We start from the raw sequence: 21864 nt of genomic DNA, 5'->3' as shown, positions 1-21864 counted from the left end.
CGAAGTACTCCTAGAAGGGTCCTTAAACTTTAAAACTGTAACCGCGACTTTCCCATAGAATTGTACGGAGCCCGCGGTCGTGTTAGCACACTGCACCCGTCCTCCGCGGGGTCCCTTTCTACTCACCTTGGGTGGTTCCTTGGGGTCCCAGCGATTCTACTTGCTCTAGACTGTGTCTTGATCCAAGCGTGATTGTTATACCACTATCTTGGTATATGGTTTGGTCTCTCCTTGGAGCCCACTGTGTATTGTGCTACTTACAACTGTTCTATTGCTCTCGTATTGTGTGCTTTGTGCTCTATCCTCGTGTAGAGGATAGTAGAGAGTGTTATATTAATAAATACATATTTTGATATAAATACTGTGTGGTTCTCCTTTCGTTTAATCAATATAGAAGGTGATATTCTGGTAAAACAAGCTGTTTTACATTCCTTCAAGATTAAGCCTGACGGCTGCTCTCTATAGATACCACTGGGATAGCTTTCAATACGGTTATCTTTCACTTCATACATCATAAGGGTTGTGTGGACTGGTACAGGGTGCCCACTTTAATTAGTTGACAGCATATACCAGGCCAACTTCTCACAATAGCGATTAGAGCGCGCTGCGGTATCCCCTCAATCTCGTTTTTGGCCCTTCCCAGTCGCAGGCCCTTGGCCACCCACAGAAGTGAGGTATAATTTACTCGGGAGGCTGAGGGGAATGCTGGGTGGGAGGAAATATTTGATTTTGTTAGCTAAATTTGAGGTTTGTAGGAGATTCTGGGTAAGAAAACGTTAGGGGATCCAAGCAAGCCACACCTACCTGGACTCCCCCAAGTGTCTATTTTTCAGAACTGCCTGGAATTGGTAGGTTTCTATAGATGGCCAGCGAGCCCAGGACCAAAAAGGCAGGTGACTCCATCACAAAAACAGATAATTTTGTGATGAATAATTTATTTACTTATTACTTATTTATTTATTTTGTATTTGTATTTACATGATTTATTATTATTATTTTCGTTATCATTATTATTCGTTCATTTCTTGTAACTCAATAAAAATAATTTGAAATTAAATAAATATATTTTAAGGTCTCCACAGTACCTTTTGGGCCATTTCCTGTCGTGCCCACTAGGCCTACCCACCCAAGTGAGGAACATCACTTGTGTCGGAGGACCAAGTGCCAGCGACAGGGAAGGGCCAAAAACCTGTAGAGATTGAGGGGGAACTAAAGCGGGTCCAAAAGGGCAGTTTGTTTATATGTTTTTAGGCTGACTTTGCTTTGGGCACCCACACAAGTAAGGTCATTTTTTTATTGAGAGGCCGAGGGGAATGCTACAACTTTCCCACAGAGAAACGTGAGGAAAATATAACTTTTTAGCTAAATTTGAGGTGTGAAGGGGATTCTGGGTAAGATAAAACGCTGGGGGATCCACGCAAACCTCACTGCCAGTCCACGGACAATGCCAGCCAAGCGTCATCCATGCATACTGCCAGCCTAGCGTGATCCACACACACCACCTGCCAAGCACCATCCACGCACACCGCCAGCCAAGCGCAATTCACACACACAGCCAGCCAAGCAACAGTATAGGCACACCGCCAGCCATGTGCCATACATGCACATCGCCAGCCAAGTGTCATCCAAGCAAACCACCAGCCGAGTGCAATCCTCGCAAACTGCTAGCCAAGCACTATCCACGCACACCGGCGGCCAAGTACCAGTCGACGCACACTGCCAGCCAAGCGCCAGTCCATGCACGCTGCCAGGCAAGCGCCTGTCTACATACACCACCACCAAGCACTAGTCCACACACACAACCAGACAAGTACAAGTTGATACACACCGCTAGCAAAATGCCAGTACAGACACTGCTAGACAAACGCCAGCACATTCAGGCCATCAGCCGAACTCCAGTTCACACACACACACACACACAGAAACTTTCTCTGGTATCTAGTAGTTTTATGCCCCCCTTTGTTGTCAGATGAGCCTAAAAATATTGCTGGTTTGCCCCCAAGAGGGGGAGAAACAGCTAAAATGTGTCCCTAAAAAAAGGGGAGCCACCCCTGCCTATGGGGCCGCTCCCTGACATGCCCTTAAACATATCCCTGGTGCCTAGTGGGCTATCTGGCGGGGGCAGTTCAAGTGTAATAACAAACATCTGCCCACCGGAGGGGCAGAAAGACTGTGCCCATGGTTTGCGGGGGGCATTAGCATGCCCATTCTGGGCAGCATTCCCATTAACGATAATGGGGCAACCCAGTAACCCTCAGAACCTGGGCGTAATAGTATAAGCAAAGAACAATGGTTCTGTCGGAAATTGAACGAAATAGCTTAATAGGTACTGAATACACTCTTCAATTATCAAGGACACACACAAACCCAAAGAAACAGGACAGAATCCAAGTCACTTGATAGAATGATATTAATTAATGTATCGAGAGCACCAAAATATTTACAGGGTAAACCAACCAAAATACACATTCATAGTGAAACAATTGGTGAGACAGTGATAATGTGCACGGAACACGTCACATATAACGAATATGTACAATGGACAATACATAAACATAATAAACAAACAGGTCCTGTTTACAGTACATAAACCACTTTAGGGTTCGATTTCCTTGCTACATAAGTGGATTTGCACAGGACGCATAGGACAGGTAACGGCATTCTGGGCAGCACCCACCCCTACACAAAGCAAAAAATAGTCCCCCGGTGCCCAGTGGGAAGATCTGGACTATTGCCTCACCTGCCCCCTAAGGGAGGCAAAAAGACTTTGGTCACTATTTATGTGTTGGCGGGGGCATGGCCATGCCCATTGTGGACAGCCCCTGCTCCTCTTTCATAGAAAATTAAAAAAAATACCTGGTGTCTAATTGGCTTTCTGCCCCTTCCCACCCGGTGGTGCAGACTTGCCCCATCTGCCTCCGGATGGGGTGGGGGGGGGGGGGGGGGGTACGGAAAGACTTTGTTCACAATTTCTTGCCCATTGTGGGAAGCCCCCACCCCTCTATTATAATAAAACAAATACCTGGTGGCAGATTGGGGGTAATAACCCTCATTTGGCCCCCAAGACGGGAAGAAACACTGTTCCATTTGTATTTGGGGGGTTGGGTGGGGCATTGACATTTCCATTTCGGGGAACCTCCACCCCACGTATTCCAAAAACACAATCTCCCCTAGTGCCTAGTTGACATTTTGCCCCCTGGGAGGGCAGATCAGGGGCTATTGCCCCCATCTGCCTCCCAGAGGGTGCAAAGACTGTCCAATTGGTATATGGGGGCCCCCGGCATTGGCATTTACATTGTGGGCTGCCCCCACCCCAAGGTATATAACAAATCAATCCTTAGTGATAATGAGCTTTCTGCCCCGGGGGAGTAGAAAGACTGTCCAATTTGTGTTTGGTGGGGGTGAGGGCATTGGCATGCCCATCATAGGCTGCCTCCACCACTACGTATTAAAAAAAAATCCCTGGTGCCTAGTGGGCTTTCTGCCCACTAGGCACGGGGGGGCCAGATCGGAGCTTATTCCCCCATGTGCCCCCAGCGGGGGGAGGGGGAGGGGGCAGAAGCACTAAATGTCTAGTGTTGGATTCCCAAGCAGGGATCCACTAGGGAGAAGTACCATTGGAAAGGGGAGCTTCTCATTTCCAATGATACCTCTCCAGTCTGCCTCTGCCTAGGTGCTGGGGAGCCCCACAAGCATGTAGGTAGTAAAAGTTAAATTGGAAGATTCTCATTAACTTTAGTTTTCACTGAAATTCAGTCAGTGCGCTGTGATCGTCATTTCACTGAAAACTCAGAACAGTATCGGGTGCTGGGGAAGCTATTATTATTGTATATATCGATTCCAATTTAATCTCTTTTTATTCTGTATGAATTGTTTATTGTAAATGTTTTGCTTTTATGAATAATATTCGAATAAAGCATACTTTGACTGACTGCTATTACAGAGGCTGTTTTGGAAGAAAGGAAATCCCTCTGGTGCTGCACCAGAGAGATTTCCAGTGCCGGGAGCCATCAGATGCACAAGATGACCGTTGGGTCGGACGGACACATGGAATGGGTTAAGACTATTGCTGAGACAGGGTTGTGGAATCTTATAAAAAATATCTGCTTGTCAATGAGACGGGATGCATCATAAATCTACCTGTCCTCTAAAAAGAAGTCAACTTGTCCCTTTGGTGCAATGCAGTGCCATGCAGTGAGGTGATGAAACTATTGCAGCATTTTCATTGATTCAGAGCTCTCAAAATAGCTGAAGTAATAGTTCCAGGGTTATAATATCCTTCTGAGTCTGTGTAGACCTGAAAGCTTGCATACTTAATGGCTTTTACTAACTCTTTTCTAGTCTCTTTCCACACTGGGACAAGTTGGAAATTTACTACTGACAACGAAAAAAGTATAACATTTTGTAGGGTGGGGAAACAAGGTATTGTAGGGAAAGCAAACTTTCAAACGTCCAGCATGAGCAAACATACACATGCATATTTACTCATGCAAAAATGCAGTTCACAAGTATGGTTTCCAGGCAGACTTCTGTAAATACTTGTGAATTCATGTAAAACGTACTATTATACCATGGGAACTTTGTGACTTTCAGTAACAATCAGGCCCATAATTAAGTCAGGCGTTTACCAAGGTCTTTTGTTTTTATTAAAATTATGTTTCGTCACAGTGAGTGATGGCATTCTGCTCTATCACAAGGAACACATCATCACACAAAGTAGTTTCCTTCAGTTCCAGGGACTGCTATGACAATGTGTGCGTTTTGAGGCCCAAAACCATTTTTGTTTTTAACCAATAATGTTGTCACATTGGTGAGGGCCCAGAAGCCCCCACAACAAAATACACATTGATAAAATAAAAAGGCTGGCAATCACTGCCAGACCGATTGTCCTTAGCAATGCTTGTTTATTTTCATGTTTCCTATAATCTTGTTGCAACTGGTTGTATATTAATCTACCATTATTGCTATTTTTGGGGGAAATGCTAGCATGTATTTAACATATTTCACTCAATGCAATCGAACCTGAAATTGCACAATTTAGCGAAAGCTTTTTCTTCTAGTTGCTATTATTTTGCTTACATTTTTTTAAATGCAAAGAAGAACAATTGTTACTTACCTGTAATCTGTGGTTCTCCAGTATCATTCCCCGTCGTCGAAGTGGGAGTCCCACGGTACATAAAAAAGCAATAATTATGCATATAATAACCAAAAAACCTTGGTAACGTAAAACCAGGAAGTAAAATAGCCTAAGCTATAAGAAAAAAGCTTCCACAACTATGACTATCACAGTCATTATATACAGTCCAAACTGCAGCCAATCAGGCGACAGCACCGACCAGAATGTTCTCCTCAGAGGCTCAGGCTCTCAGATTTTCTCCCACAGGAGTGAACCAAAGTATAACAGCCTAACCAGCCTCTGAGGGGAGGTGGGCGGGTTGCATGTGAATCTATGAAAGCCACCAATACAGGTAAGTAACAATTGTTCTTCTCCAGTATTTAGGGTGTCTTTCATAGATTCACATGCCTGAATCAGAGTAGATAGCAGTACAGATAATCATGCTCATAAGACGCTCCTTATGTACCATAGTAAATACACATCAGCAAATTGTATAATCTTATATAAATACAACTGCGTTGAACATATGCAGAACAATTTTAAGATATAGAAAAACAGTATGTAATAAGCGTCTTATAGAAAGAGCATAGTGGAGGAGGGAAAGCAGAGGGTCACCTTATTTCAAAAGATTGCGGAGAACAGCTTGTCCCACTGACGAATCTGCATCAATTGAGGCTTCCAGACAGTAGTGCTTGGTAAAAGTGTGCCTGTTGGACCAGGTTGCCGCTCTACTGATCTGATGGAGGGGCACACCGGCAAAAAGAGCGGTGGATGAAGAAATCGCTCTTGTAGAATGCGCTTTTGGGGTTGTCTGCAACGGTCTTCCCGCTTGTTCATGACATAAACAAATTGCGGCGGAAATTCAACGAGCTATGGTTGGTTTGGAGACAGAATGTCCTTGGCGCAATCTACCATATGCCACAAACAGTTGGTCTGATTTGCGTATTGTTGCTGTCCGTTGTAAGTAGAATTTGAGACATCTTCTGATGTCAAGGGAATGCAAGGCCCTTTCCGCAGCTGTGAGCGGATTTGGGAAAAATTTCTTTAAAATTATAGGTTCATTAAGATGGAAATCCGCAGGGACTTTTGGCATGAACTTTGGGTTAGTGCGCAGCACTACAGATTTCGATGTAAATTGCAGAAAAGGTGGATGAATAGTGAACGCTTGAAGGTCACTGACTCTTCTTGTTGATGTCAGGGCCAATAGCAAAGAAACCTTCTAAGAAAGGAACTTTAAGTCCACCTTATGAATAGGTTTGAAGGGGTGTTGCATAAGTTGTGTAAGCACTACATTAAGGTGCCAGGATGGAGGTGGAGGTCGAATAGGGGGGAACATCCGAAACAACCCCTTGAAGAATTGCTGAATGACTCTATTTGAATAAAGAGAATTAGCATCATCCTGCCGAAACCTTGAAATTGCCGCCAAGAACACCTTCAAAGTAGAATGGGAGAGGCCGGATTTCACCAAATGAAGAAAGAACGGCAAAAGTTGTTCTGGTCTTGCCTGAATAGGGTGGATATTGACAGATTGACACCACATGCAAAACCTCTTCCATTTTAGTTTGTAAGCCTTAATCGTAGCAGGTGCTCGAGCATTAGCCAAAACTTCCTGACAGTCCGCAGGAATATTTAGGTGTGCGAATTCAAGGTGTTAAGGAGCCATGCCGCCAATTTCAGCGATGCTGGGTCCGGGTGACAGATTTGTCCGTTCTGGATGGACAGAAGGTTCGGTAGTGGCCGAAACTGAATGGGTTCGCACTCCGAGAGGAGGAGAAGTTTGGTAAACCAGTATTGGCGAGGCCACCTGGGTGCTATGAGGATCATGCGGCAAGGTTGTTTCTTGATCTTGCGGAGGACTCATGGAACCAACGGAATCGGTGGAAAAGCGTAGGCATATATCTGCGACCAGTTCATCGAAAACGCATTTCCAAATGAGTCTTTGTGGGGAACCCAACTTGCAAAGGATGGGCATTTGCGGTTCTGGCTGGTCGCAAACAGGTCTAGATCGGGGTGCCCCCACTCTCGAAAGACTCTGTTTAAGGTTGGTTGATGTAGCTCCCACTCGTGGTTGAATGTTGTGGACCTGCTGAGGGAATCCGCTAAAACATTGGCGACTCCTGAGACATGAATGGCTGAGAGGCTGATCTTGTGACGAATCGCCCAGTCCCAAATTTCTTGTGCTTGTTGAGATAGTAGGGCTGACTTTGTCCCATCTTGTTTGTTTAAGTAATGCATACTTGTAGTATTGTCCATTTGTATTAGTACGGAGGTTCCTCTGATGATGGTTCGAAATGACTTCAGAGCCAAGAAAATGGCTCGTAACTCCAGAAGGTTGATATGCCACTTCTTTTGCTGGAAAGTCCACCTGCCGTTGACAGTCATCCCTTGAAGGTGCGCTCCCCCCCATCCCTCAAGGGAAGCATCTGTGGTTATGGTGAAATCCGGCATTTCAACCAGAAATGCACATTCTTCTCTTAAGTTCTTTATTTGGCTCCACCAATGAAAGGTTTCCCGCATCCGAACAGTGATGCGAACGATGTCCTCGAAAGAACCCGAAATCTGGAGCCATTGAAGGTTGAGATCCTCTTACAGTGGCCTCATTCTGTAACGGCAGTTGGGTATCAGAGGGATGCAAGAAGAAATCATCCCTAGGAAGGACTTGTACAAGCGGACTGAAACACACTCTTTTGACAGCAATACGAGAGCGAGATTGCAGATCTTGAGTTGTCTTTCTTTTGAGACAAAAGCTTGGGCCAGCTTTGTGTCCAATGTAGCTCCTAGAAAAGTATTTCTCTGTGATGGAGTCAGATGAGATTTTTCGAAATTTATGGAAAGACCCAGAGATTGGAATAGTAGCAGACACTTCTGAACATGTGCGTTTGTGGTTTGAAAAGAATTCGCCTTGATAAGGCAGTCGTCTAAGTAAGGGAAAATTTGAATGCCCTGCAGACAAAGGTGTGCGGTCACTGGTGCTATGACCTTACCCGGGGTGCTGACCGAAGACCAAATGGAAGGACTCTGAAATGAAAGTCTCTGCCAGCCACTCTGAACCGTAGAAATGTTCTGTGTCTGGGTAGGATCGGTACATGAAAATAAGCGTCTTGGAGGTCGAGGGTGGCCATGTGATCCCCCGCTGAAAGCAATTGTAGGATTTCTTGAAGTGTTAACATTCGGAAGGATAACTTTTTCAGGTATTTGTTGAGGGCGCGAAGGTCGAGAATAGGGCGCCATTCTGTCAAGGTTCAATACTTAACCGTCTAAGAGCTTCCACAGGAACAGAGACGCTGATTCCCAACTCTCGCTCAAAGATAAAACGGAGATCAATGAATTGTACCTTGACTCCAATATTACCTTCAAGGGGGAAGGGGGAGTGGATAAAATAACAAATCAAGAAGAGACTGGTCTTGAAAACTCTGGTTCGCTCTTGCTCGTCTACTTCGTCTTCCTTTCTGCAGACTTCTTCTAAGAGACCCTTCAACACATAACACATCAATATTAATGCCTACTCTACTCTAATTCTATGCTTTCTTTATTTTCTATTGTCTTACCTACCCTAAGTTTACAAGTGCTGCGCCTCTCCTCTGTAAGTGTTTCTATCTAACACAATTCTTTTTTCTTTCTTATTGCCGCCTCTCAGTGTCTTCACCTATAAAATAAGTTTTTTGTCACTAACTACTGTCGAGTTAACCTTTTAACTGTATATATAGTGGTTTACCTTCCGCTTCTTCACTTACTTTAGAGGTAGCTTCTGTCTTCTGTAAAACGTCACTCGAGTTTCTTCCAATTCTCTATATTCCTTAACTAGTGTTTTGTATATGCCTTTACTTAGATTAATTAGCTTGAGAGTTCTGGTTTTCTTCCTACCTAGGTATGAATTTACTACTCTCTGATATGCATTGGTCTGTCTCTCTCCAACTGCTCTCTGGTAAGTATTATTCTATCTCTTTCTTTCTCTTATGTTATTTTGATGTCTACTAAGTTTTCCCTAGAAAATAACCTCGTACTTTGTTTCTTCCTTATAGGTTCTGTCTCATCTCCTGCACTGGTAAGTTGTACTTATTACCATCTATTTACGCTCTTAAATTTTCTTTTGTTTTATTCACGACTTTTCTATAAATAATTATGCTTAGCTTCGGTCTTCTGTTCTTCTATCCTTAAGTGGCGCTGAAGTATCTCTAACTTCGAAGGAAGCTGCTGACTGGTTTCTGAAACTGGTACAGGTGAGTAATGACGAGAAAATTGTCTTCTTCAGATTTTATGATATTTCCTCTACTAAACTATAACCAGGTATTAGACTCTACTCTGTACTACTTCCGACGGGAAGCGAAACGAATACCGGACGAAAACCCGACGTGATGCTCTGGAACTCTAATTTTAGCTGCGCACTCGAAAATTACTTCAGTGAAGTGCGCGCTCTTCTCGGAGCGCGTGCTTCACCTGGATTCTGAACACCTGTAGATAGAAAAACTAGACCGCCTTCGCTTCTTCTGCAGCGGCGGCCATCTTGGAATTTCGCTGCCGAATTAACTTGGTCCAAAGATTCTTTTTCACCAGTCTTTTCGTTCTTGGACTACATGCCTTAGATAGTGTTGCCCCCACAGTTGTTACTTCATACTCCAGAGGCCTGACAGTACCCTTCAACAAAGGAGGTCCTCTCAATCTCGGTTTCGTAGGGAATCGTTGATGAAACGATTTCACTAGTCTAGGTGCATGAACATCTGACTCCAATTCCCAGGATCGCTCCTCTGGTCCATAACCCTTCCAATCTACTAAGTAGTACAGTTTTCCCTTGACTACCTTTGAATCTAGGATTTCCTTTACTTCAAATTCGACTCCGGACTCTAATTGGATGGGTCTTGGTGTCAAATTTTTTTGCAGTTCTGGTAATGCCTTTTTTAACAAGGAAACGTGAAAGACTGGGTGTATTTTTAACTTAGTGGGTAATTTCAATCGGTAATTAACTGGAGTAGTTTTCGGGTAAGGCCCTATAAACCTAGGCTGGAATTTTCGGTTCCCCTTTAACCTAAGGTTCTTTGTGCTTAACCAAACACTATCCCCTGTCTTTAGGGAAGGGCCCTCTCGTCTCCTTTTATCTGCATAAATTTTATATTTCTTTTTGGCTTGTTCTAAATTCTGTATAGCAGTCTGATGGACTCGTTCTAAATGAGTCACCAGATCTTTTACTGCTGGAACTGAAATATCTGTTTGTCTGATGGTGGAATTTGGGTGTCTACCGTAATTCAGATAAAATGGGGAATAGCCTGTAGGGGCGTTTCTGGCGTTATTGTGTGCAAATTCTGCAGCCCATAGATATTCTGACCATTCACCTTCTTGTTTCAAGAGGAACAACCTTAGGTATTGCTCCAATTCCTGGTTCACCCTCTCTGTCTGCCCATCTACTAGCCTCTATTCCTTGACCCTCCACAAATGCCTTCCAAAATTGGGACATGAACTGTGTTCCCCTGTCCGAAATACCCACCTTGGGAACCCCATGAATCTTTACTATTTGTGTACTAAAGTGGTTAGCTAGCTGCCTTGCGGTGGGAACCCCTTTTAAGGCCATCAAATGTGCCATCTTTGAAAATGCATCTACAAACGCTAGAATGGTATTGTAACCTTGACTTAGAGGCAAGTCCACTATAAGGTCTAGCGTAACTGTGTGCCATGGATAAGGTGGTGTTAAAACAATTCAAACCCCGGCCTGCCAACAAACAAGAAATCTGGTTCTCTGATGACCTCAGAGCATTAAAACAAGCAGCTAGGAAGCTAGAGAAAAAATTGAGAACTTCCCATCTGGTGGGTGACAGGAGTCACTATTGGGATTCATTATCCACCTATCACAAAGCCATCCGTAGTGCGAGAAAAACTCACATAGTATCCCAAATTACTGCTGCAGGGAATTCCCCCAGGGTCCTTTATCAGGTACTTCAATCATTTGTCAAACCTGTAGCATGCGAAAGCTCTGAGCTGGCGTCTCAACAGCTCTGCGATAAAATATCATTATTTTTTTCTAACAAAATAGATACTATCTACGAGAAAATAGTTGATTCGAATAATGCCATGACCACCGACACAGCTCTTGTTTTTCACGACACAGAACATAACCAAAACGCACATACTCTAGACATTTTTCCCCCTATCACTCCCAAGGACTTACTAGCACTAACCACGCAGATCAAAAGTGGCAGCCCGGACGATACTATCCCAGCCAGACTAATGCCCACTTTACTTGAAATACTATGCCCTATGATTGAAAAACTTGTCAATCTGTCTCTTAGTACGGGCTCCGTCCCCAGAGAATGGACGCATGCATTAGTAAGGCCTATTAGGAAAAACACTGCTACTCCATGGACTGAACTAGCTAACCTTAGGCCCATCTCACTGCTACCATTTCTGGGAAAACTGACGGAAAAATATGTCAACAGACTCCTATCCAGCTATATCGAAACTGCTGGCGGCCTAGACTACTCCCAATCTGGGTTCAGGCCGAAACACAGCACTGAGTCCACCCTTTTGTCTGTCACGGACGACTTGCATATGTTCCAAGACAAAGGCTACTCTGTGATCCTAGTGTTACTAGATCTGTCGGCAGCGTTCGACACCGTGTCGCACAACATCCTTATTAACCGGTTGTCGATCGTACGAATTAAGAACAAAGCCCTTGCCTGGCTGAGGAGCTTCCTTTCCGATCGTACCCAGACTGTCACCATGGGCACATACCACTCAGCGGAGGTAGAAATCACGAAAGGGGTGCCACAGGGCTCCTGTTTGAGCCCAACACTCTTTAACATCTATGTGGCACCCCTGGCAAAAGTGATGCGCAAATTTGGTTTCATCCCAGTGTCATATGCTGATGACACGCAGCTCCTCTTCCCCTCTAAAACCCTCACCACGGAATTAAGGAGTTCCTTCTCTGCAGGCATGAAGGCTGTAGCACAATGGATGTCCACCAACTACTTACAGTGCAACGTCAGCAAAACTGAGGTTATGCTGTGCGGAGAAGCTAAAATACTGTGGACACCTGATTGGTGGCCACCTGATCTTGGCACAGTCCCAGAGCCCAAACAGGTCGTTAAAAACCTGGGGATCCACCTTGACCAGGATCTGTCGCTAAAACAACACACAAACTACGTTGCAGGCGTATGTTTCCATACCATCAGCCTGCTACGCAAGGTCTTCCCCTTGCTGTCGGACCCCTTCAGAAAAACCCTAGTGCAGGCCCTTGTCTTGAGTCGGATCGACTATTGCAATGGCCTGCTTCTCTCTGCCAATGAGGGAGTGTTGGCCAGACCCCAGGTAATACAAAACACGGCGGCTGGCCTGGTCCTTAATGCCCCTCCAAGAACAGCATCAAAGCCACTCCTAGAAAAACTACATTGGCTCTCAATCCGTCAAAGGACAAAATTTAAAATATGCTGTCTGATCCACAAGAGCATAAATGGACAAGGTCCCTCTAACCTGGAAAATAAATTCACTCCTTACATTCCTTCCAGGTCGCTCAGATCCAGTAATGGGCATCTGCTGGTAGTGCCACGCGCCAAGAAGGCTAGGCACGGAGGCAAAGCTCTATCAGTGGTGGGACCCACCCACATTGTGGAATAGTCTCCCTTTAACTCTTCGATTATGTTCTGAAAACCTGAAATTCAGAAAACAACTCAAAACCCTGCTGTTTAAAAATATCTAGTTTCAGCCCTCTCTCTTTCCGCAATGAATGATGGACAAACCGGCCCAAAAGCGCAGAGATTCTCCAGTTGGAGTCGATTCCAGCGCTGTAAAAACCCATAAATAAAATAAATAAGGGTTGTAGCAGCCCTTTAGGTGCTTGTCGTTCCGATTTTCCCTGAGCACAAATTTCACAGGTCTTAACGTACCTTTCAATGTCTCTGGTCATGTGAGGCCACCAATAATGTCTTTTGATTAACTCTTCAGTTTTTGTCTCTCCCTTATGTCCTGCCAAAAGATTATCGTGACACTCCGCCATTGCTTGATCTTGTAACTCTTTGGTAGGCAAGTATAAGGCCCCTTTATAATAAGGTAATTGATGTTGAATTTCTCTCTCTGCTTCTTCTTTTATCCAATCCTGCATCTCTTCGGGGCTCATGATTTTGATTATTTATTCTTTAAGAAAAGATCGTATCTCTAATTATTTTTGAACTTGGAATTATAGTCTGATTTTCTATTTGATTCTTTTGTTCATTCGTTCCTAATCTAGATAGAGTGTCAGCCTTCCCATTCTGGGCACCGGGTCGGTAAGTAATCACAAAGTCGTAGTCAGCAAAATACATAACCATCGCAGTTGTCTTGGGGTTAGGGTCCTGGCTGATTTCAGAAATTTTAAGTTTCTATGATTTGTGAATACCGTTACTTGATGTTGCGCACCCATGAGATAATGCCGCCGTTCTTTAAATGCATCTTTAATAGCGAGTAACTCTTTTTCTGTTATGGTATAGTTCACCTCTGCTGGCGTTAGTTTTCGTGATCTGTAGGCAACTGGATGCAATTGCTCCGTTACCTTATGTCGTTGGGACAACACTCCTCCTACTGCGAGATCAGAGGCATCCGTCTCAACATAGAAAGGCTCTGTAGGGTCTGCATGCAAGAGTATTGGAGCAGTGGTAAAATCTTTTTTTTAAGGATTCAAAGGCTCTTTCTGATTCTTCTGTCCACTCGAAGCAAACACCTTTTCTAAGTAAACGTGTTAATTGGAAGTATCTTTCGTGAAAATTCACTTATGAACCTTCTATAAAAATTTGCAAATCCGATAAAGCTCTGAATTTCTTTCACACATTCAGGGGATTTCCAATCAACCACAGCCTTGATTTTTCGCTCATCCATGTTTATTCCTGTTGGAGATAGGACGAAACCTAAAAACTCCACTTGTGTAACATTGAACGCACATTTCTCTAGTTTTACAAACAACTTGTTTTCTCTGAGCTTTTGTAAGACTCCGCTTACTTGTTCTTGATGTTGGCTCGTGTCAGACGAATAGATCAAAATATCGTCAATGTATACTATCACACATTGATCGATATATTCACTGAGAACATCATTGATGAAGTGCTGAAAGGCAGCCAGGGCATTGCACAAGCCATATGGCATAACTTGGTATTCAAATAGTCCAAATCTTGTCCTGAAGGCTGTCTTCCACTCATCCCCCTCACGCATCCTCACGAGATGGTAGGCTCCTCTGAGATCTAATTTTGTATATATCTGCGCTCCTTTCACCTGATCTAGTTGGACAGAAATAAGAGGAAGGGGGTATCGGTTTTTCTTGGTGATCTTATTGATTGCACGATAGTCAATACAGGGCCTAAGATCTCCCTCCTTCTTAGGCACAAAGAAAAGGGGGGAAGATACTGGAGACTGGGATGGGCGGATAAACCCATTTGCCAGGTATTTGTCCAAGTATTCCTTCAAATGGTGATGTTCCTTTTCGGTTAGAGCATAGACTCGGCTGCAAGGTAAATTAGAACCTGGATCCACATCTATTTTGCAATCGTACACCCGATGGCGTGGCAATTGCTCTGCCTCTGTTTCATTACAAACATCAGCAAAATCTTCATACTCAGAGGGTATCTCCTGTGAATCTATGACACACACAGATACTCCGGTCGTACACAAGGCTTGGGCAGGATTGCACTCTCTGGTCTGTTCCTTTATCTCAAAACAATTCTTTCTACAGTACTCTGAATCCATCACTATAGTCCTAGAACTCCAATTCACCGTTGGGTTGTGTTCTGTGAGCCATGGAAGACCTAAAATGAGCTGAAGTTGAGGTGCATCAATTAAGTTAAATTGAATGACTTCTTCGTGGCCATCCCTGGAAATCAATTGCACATGTTCTGTATGGCTTACTATGGGCCCGGAGGATAGGTTTGTTCCGTCGACTGCTCGGACTGGTTCACTTTTGGACTTCAGTATAGCTCGTTACCCCACTTTTGCAGCAAATTTTAAATCGCAAAAATTTCCAGTTGCTCCGGAATCTATCATCACCGATACTTCTGTCAATGTTATCTGCCGAAACTTAAGTACCATAGATAAGATTAAATGTGGGGCAGACGATTGTAAGGTTTTTGCCACTCGATGTTCTTCTGGAGTTGATTTTTGATTAGCATCCACCGGTCCAACTCCGGCTACAGGTGGTGCTGCGAGTTTTCATTCGGTCTCAAAGAAGTTTTTGGTTTCTTGGGGCACCCTCTAACGAAATGTCCACTGGAACCACAGTACATGCACAGATTCCCTGTCCTTCTTTTCTCTTTTTCTTCCTTCGTCAAGGGACCTCTTATTGTTCCTATCTGCATGGGTTCCGAACTCATCTGTCCTTCGGCAATTTTAGCTCCGTCTGATCGAGCCCCGTCAAACCTTGGAACTATTGGTCTAAACTCTCTTCCTTTTTGTCCTCTTCTCTCCCCTTGACGGAAATCTATTTCTAAGACCAGGTCTACTAGCTCCGAGATTTCCGTGGGTCGATTTGGTATCTGTGCCAGCACATCCTTGAGTTCATCTCTTAGTCCTCTATAAAATACCGCAACTCTTTTGCTCTCTGGCCAGTCAGTCTCGACGAATAGTTTGTTAAACTGTGCTAAATACGCCACTAAATCTCGGTTTCCTTGCCTTAAGTCGAGTAATTCATTATCAACCGCTTGGGAGATTCTTCGTTTGTCAAATATTCAGAAAAATTCTTGCTTGAAATTTTCATAATTTTGCAATAGGGGATCGTCACGGGAAACCAAGGGCATAGACCAGGACGCAGCGTCACCACTCAAATACGATAAGACAAAGGCCACCTTTGACTGCGCATCTGGGAAAATGGAAGGGCGAAACATGAAGTGTAAGGAACACTGAGTGATGAATATCTGTGCCTTTTGTGGATCCCCACTAAATCGCTCCGGAGGGGCCAACGGGATAACTCGGGACAAGGAATGGATTACTTGTGTGGTTACTCTATTTGGCTCTTCAGCAGACTGATTTAATGTGTCTCTTCCAGAGCCCACTGGCTGTCTTAATCTTAAGGCTAATTCTGCTGTCTCCTTTCTTGAGTTTAACACTTCCTACCTAAGGTTTTGGTTTTCCTCTCTTACAGCCACTAACTCTTTCTGAATGGTCTCTAAGGTCTGTAAATTGATTCCTTCAGTAATTTCTGTCCGGGTGCAAGTATACCACTTGGGCACTTCACTCTGTCAAGGTTCAATACTTAACCGTCTAAGAGCTTGCACAGGAACAGAGACGCTGATTCCCAACTCCCGCTCAAAGATAAAACGAAGATAAATGAATTGTACCTTGACTCAAATATTACCTTCATGGGGGAAGGGGGAGTGGATAAAATAACAAATCAAGAAGAGACTGGTCTTGAAAACTCTGGTTCACTCTTGCTCGTCTATTTCGTCTTCCTTTCTGCAGACTTCTAAGAGAACCTTCAACACATAACAGATCAATGTTAATGCCTACTCTACTCTAATGATATTCTTTCTTTATTTTCTATTGTCTTACCTACCCTAAGTTTTCAAGTGCTGCGCCTCTCCCCTGTGTAAGTGTTTCTATCTCACAGAATTCTTTTTTCTTTCTTATTGCCACCTCTCAGTGTCTTCACCTATAAAATAAGTTTTTTGTCACTAACTACTGTCGAGTTAACCTTTTAACTGTATATATAGTGGTTTACCTTCCGCTTCTTCACTTACTTTAGAGGTAGCTTCTGTCTTCTGTAAAACGTCACTCGAGTTTCTTCCAATTCTCTATATTCCTTAACTAGTGTTTTGTATATGCCTTTACTTAGGTTAATTAGCTTGAGAGTTCTGGTTTTCTTCCTACCTAGGTACGAATTTACTACTCTCTGATATGCATTGGTCTGTCTCTCTCCAACTGCTCTTTGGTAAGTATTATTCTTTCTCTTTCTTTCTCTTATGTAATTTTGATGTCTACTAAGTTTTCCCTAGAAAACTACCTTGTACTTTGTTTCTTCCTTATAGGTTCTGTCTCATTTCCTGCACTGCTAAGTTGTACTTATTACCATCTATTTACGCTCTTAAATTTTCTTTTGTTTTATTCACGACTTTTCTATAAGTAATTATACTTAGCTTCGGTCTTCTGTTCTTCTATCCTTAAGTGGCGCTGAAGTGTCTCTAACTTCGAACGAAGCTGCTGACTGGTTTCTGAAACTGGTACAGGTGAGTAATGACGAGAAAATTGTCTTCTTCAGATTTTACGATATTTTCTCTACTAAACTATAACCAGGTATTAGACTCTACTCTGTACTACTTCCGACAGGAAGCGAAACGAATACCGGACGAAAACCCGACGTGATGCTCTGGAACTCTAATTCTAGCTGCGCACTCGAAAATTACTTCAGTGAAGTGCGCGCTCTTCTCGGAGCGAGTACTTCACCTGGATTCTGAACACCTGTAGATAGAAAAACTAGACCGCCTTCGCTTCTTCTGCAGCGGCGGCCATCTTGGAATTTCGCTGCTGAATTAACTCGGTCCAAAGATTCTTTTTCACCAGATTTTTCGTTCGTGGATTACACGCCGTAGATAGTGTTGCCCCCACAGTTGTTACTTCATACTCCAGAGCCTGACACATTCTCCCGACTGTTTTCAAATGAGGAAAAATCTTGTATAAAATCCTGTTCCTCTTTGTAACGGAGGGACCTTTTCGATTGCTCCCTTCCAAATCATCAGATTTATTTGGGAAAAAAGCTCCTTGAGATGAGCAGGAGGTGGTCCTTTGGGAGGAGAGTTTGGGGGAATCTTTGTGAACTTCAAAACATGGCCTCTGGCCACTATATCCAAAACCCACTTGTCTGTTTTAATTCTGGACCAGTTTGAGTAAAAGTGGGACATTCTTCCTCCAATTTTTGAGTAGGGCAACGGCAGAGATGGTGGCAGTTGGCTGATCTCATTGTTTTTTAATTTGACTACCGTCCACGATAGGATTGCTTCCTTCTTGATTGCGAGTAGGAGTTACCTCACTGTCCATATGATTGCTGTCTGTAGGGTTGGAGCATTTGATTAGTTTGAGAGGCTGATTATAACCTCCACTGTTGGAGAAGGATCCACGTCCTTTGGAACCACGAAAGGACGACTTACAAAATTGCAGGCTTCCAAGAGACCTCGCTGTCTCTGTCTTTTTTAATAGCCTGAAGGGCCTCATCAACATGTTGTCCGAACAGTGACTCCCCATCGAACGGCATGTTGATAATCTTGGTTTGGACCTCTTGGCGAAAAGATGTTGATTTCAGCCAACCTTGTCTCCTCAATACTGCTGCAACCGCTAATTGTCTAAATCCTGTGGATGCAACATCCACGGCTGCACCGATGATTTCCGCAGAGGTATATTCTCCCTCCTGTAGAATCTTCAAGGCCTCGGAAGGTTTCAACAGCATGTTAATGTAGGGGGAGATGTCGGACCACATTTGCCGATCGTATCTCCCTAATATGGCTAGGGAATTTGCAGACCGAACCGTCGTCGCAGCCATAGTGGAAACCTTCTTTCCAATCGAATCCAACCGTCTGCCATCCCTGTCCGGCGGAGCTGTTATAGGTGAAGAGGGGTTCCTGGCCCGTCTCTGTGCCGCTTGGGCGATGACAGAGTCAGCTTTCGGCTGGCCGATGAGGCATGCAGGTGAATCACTTGGCACCTTATATTTTTTGTCCAACCGAGGCAATACTGCTGGAAGAGAATTTGGTGTTCCCATGATTTTTAATCCTTCCTTCCAGATAAAATCTATTATGGGAATTGTCCTGATCTGCTTTCGCGGTTGGTCTTTAAAATGATAAAGAAAGCAGTCATCTTTCTTTGCCTCCATAGGTACGAGAAACCTCTTCGTTGCCCTCTCCATAAGGAGATGAAAACTTCTGATATCCACCAGAGGAGAGTCCACGGGGGCTGGAGCTGACGGTGATGGAGTTTGGATTTGGTATTCGTCCCATTCCGACAGCACTGACTGTTCATCCACCTCTCCCTCTTCCCTGTCATCATTTGTTGTATTTGCATCGTGGGAATGACGAGATGGCAGTGGAGAAGGTGGTCTAGGAGATTGTAAAGAGATTATAGGAACCCTTGGCATAGGCGTGGATGGAAGAGACTCCGCCGAATCCGATGGTGGAAAACGACGATAATAGTCCTGCAACATATATTGAAAATTGTTAAGCAATTCCAAGGGCATCTGTGCTGAGGGAACTGTGACGGGAGTTAGAGCTTGAGGCTCAGGACATGGTTCTTCCTCCTGGTCGTCATCTTGGTATTTATAAACAGTTCTGATAGACTCCTAGCACTGCGGAATCTATCATCCTCTCCTGATTCCTCTTCCTCCTCCTCAGAATCTAATAATTGTTCAGGCAGCTTCAATGGTGACAGGGCTTCCAATGAGGAGCCACGACGTTGTAGTAGAGAAGCCGCCGTTGAAGGCAGGGCGGAGGAAGCAGTAGCCGATGTTGCAAACTTGTAAATCCGTGCAGGAAGACAAAAACAGCATAGACGAGCGTGCCGTCGACGATAGTGTTGGCGTCAGAAAAGTGAGTGTCGATGAGGACGCTGTTTTCGATGACGGGGCAATTTTCGTCGATGAGAGGTTCGCCGTCGACGAGGAGGTAATCTTCGTCGACGACGAATCAGTCTTCGTCGACGAGGTGGACCGTCGACGAGGAATTCTTTGTCGACGAGGTGGCCGTCGATGCAGCAGTCGTTGACGAGATCTTCTTTGCCCTTACCGTCGACGGAGCGCTGACGAGAGATGAAATCTCCTTCGTCGATGAGATGGGTCTAACAGCAACGGAGACCAGCGTCGATGGAGACGAAGCCGATGTCATAATCATCTTTGGTCTCGGAGACGAGAATGTAACCGTCGACGTAGATGTAGCGTCGCCGATGATAATCGTCGACGAAGGAGCTGTAGACTACGCCGTTGACGACGGCATTTTCTGCTGAGGTAATTCTTTGTCAGGAAGTCTTTTAGATGTCAGAGACTTTCCAGTCTTTCTCGGGGGCGTAGCAGGATTAGATTTTGAAGGTGGCGAAGCCTTTTTTGAAGAAGAAGTAGAAGGCAAACTAGAGGCTTTAGCAGGCTGGAATTTTCTCAACACCTTAGCCCCAGGAGATGATAAGTCTTCCTCAGCCATCCTCTTTCTAGAGGACATAGACGAACCAGAGGCTAAACTTTCCACCTCAGATAAAGGGTTATCCTTGTCCTTAATCTTCTGTAGCCACAGAAGTAGGCGCCCTTCTCTATCTCTGAGGGTCTTCTGAGGGAAGGTCCTGCAGATCTTACAATCCCTCACCTCATGTTCCGGATAGAGGTAGTAAATACACTTCTTGTGGGGGTCTTCAGAGAATAGCCGGAGCTTCCAACAAAATTCACAAGGCCTAAAGAGAGACCTCTTAGAAGATGACAACTTGAAGATAAGCAAAAACCAGAAAAAACTGCGAAGTACTGAGCAGAGCTCAGGGAGACTCCCTTCACACGGCGTGTGGTGGAAAATCTGAGAGCCTGAGCCTCTGAGGAGAACATTCTGGTGGGTGCAGTCGCCTGATTGCTGCAGTTTGGACTGTATATAATGACTGTGATAGTCATAGTTGTGGAAGCTTTTTTCTTATAGCTTAGGCTATTTTACTTCCTGGTTTTACGTTACCAAGGTTTTTTGGTTATTATATGCATAATTATTGCTTTTTTATGTACCGTGGGACTCCCACTTTGACGACGGGGAATGATTCAGGCATGTGAATCTATGAAAGACATCCTAAATACTGGAGAATCATCAATCTTGCTTTAAGGCTTCTGTGAGTATTTGCCTTTAATCAGAGAGCATTCTGGGAGCACTATAGGTAGTCTTAAATTGTTAAACTTTGCAAACATTAGTACACGTTTATATTGGAACCACTGTCAGTAGTGGAAGCTCAGTTCACAGCATTTCCTTACAGTGCTCACCCTATTAATACAAATTTAGCATTAATGAACCACAAATACAAGTTCTAATAGCATTAACAAATGGATGCAATCTTACCTCAACTGGAGGCAATGGTCTATCACAGATCCATACTGTGTTATTGTGAAGAGGCAACCAATAGTTTTGTGCTGCAGGAGTTTTGGCCTACTTGTCCAAAGGACAAAAATAAACATAAAAATGTGATGTTGTCCTGGACTTCAAACAATATGTCTTGAGCGTCAGGCAATAGGAATTCCACCCCCCTGCTCAGACATATAACAGAATATAGGTTTAAAAAACGTACTGTACCTACCTCTTAAGTCATTTTGACAGATCTGCTTCGCCAATAACTCCTTCAGCTTTTTTATTTCCTCCTGATATTCCCTTAGAAGGGTATCCTTGGGGTCTTCATTTATGCGAGGTTTGTTCTTTATGTTTTTGGCTCGATTGGCATAGCGTAGAGTACTTAAAGTCTCTTCATAGTTGTTCTCTGCGGGCGACATACAAGCCACCATTAAGGTTTTGGTATTGCCACCAAAGGAATCCTGAAGCAAACGAGTCAGTTTGGAATCTCTGTAAGGGATGTGCTTGCATTTACTGTCCACAAGTGCACATATGACGTTGCCCAAGGCAGACAAGGACAAGTTGATTTTGGTGGCTTCCTTTAGACGTTGCCCTGTTGCCCCAGTTTTAGATGGCCGCTCACTGCCAGCCAAATCTACCAAGTTCAGTTTGCCAGCCCGCAGCCAATCTTTCCCTTTGTCATCTAAAACAGGAAGAGCAGAAGGAAAAAGAACAATACATCTAAGATTGTTTCATTATTCAAAAAAC

The 21864-nt window shown here is 44.1% G+C and overlaps 1 protein-coding gene across 2 annotated transcripts in view; it reads right to left on the bottom strand.

The window, feature by feature from the left end:
- Window positions 1-21864, bottom strand: part of LOC146832786 (kinesin-like protein KIF17) — a 930557-nt gene that overhangs the window by 398497 nt on the left and 510196 nt on the right. For both annotated transcript variants that reach the window (XM_085606109.1, XM_085606110.1), the window contains exon 5: window positions 21347-21799. In XM_085606109.1, the coding sequence (XP_085462235.1) occupies window positions 21347-21799 (453 nt within the window). The remainder of the gene's footprint in view (window positions 1-21346; window positions 21800-21864) is intronic.

The sequence above is a fragment of the Triturus cristatus genome, chromosome 5_1 (genome assembly GCF_964204655.1).
Source record: "Triturus cristatus chromosome 5_1, aTriCri1.1, whole genome shotgun sequence".
Taxonomy (NCBI): domain Eukaryota; kingdom Metazoa; phylum Chordata; class Amphibia; order Caudata; family Salamandridae; genus Triturus; species Triturus cristatus.
Note: the sequence above shows the minus strand (reverse complement) of the source record. Positions and strands in the feature narration are given on the sequence as shown.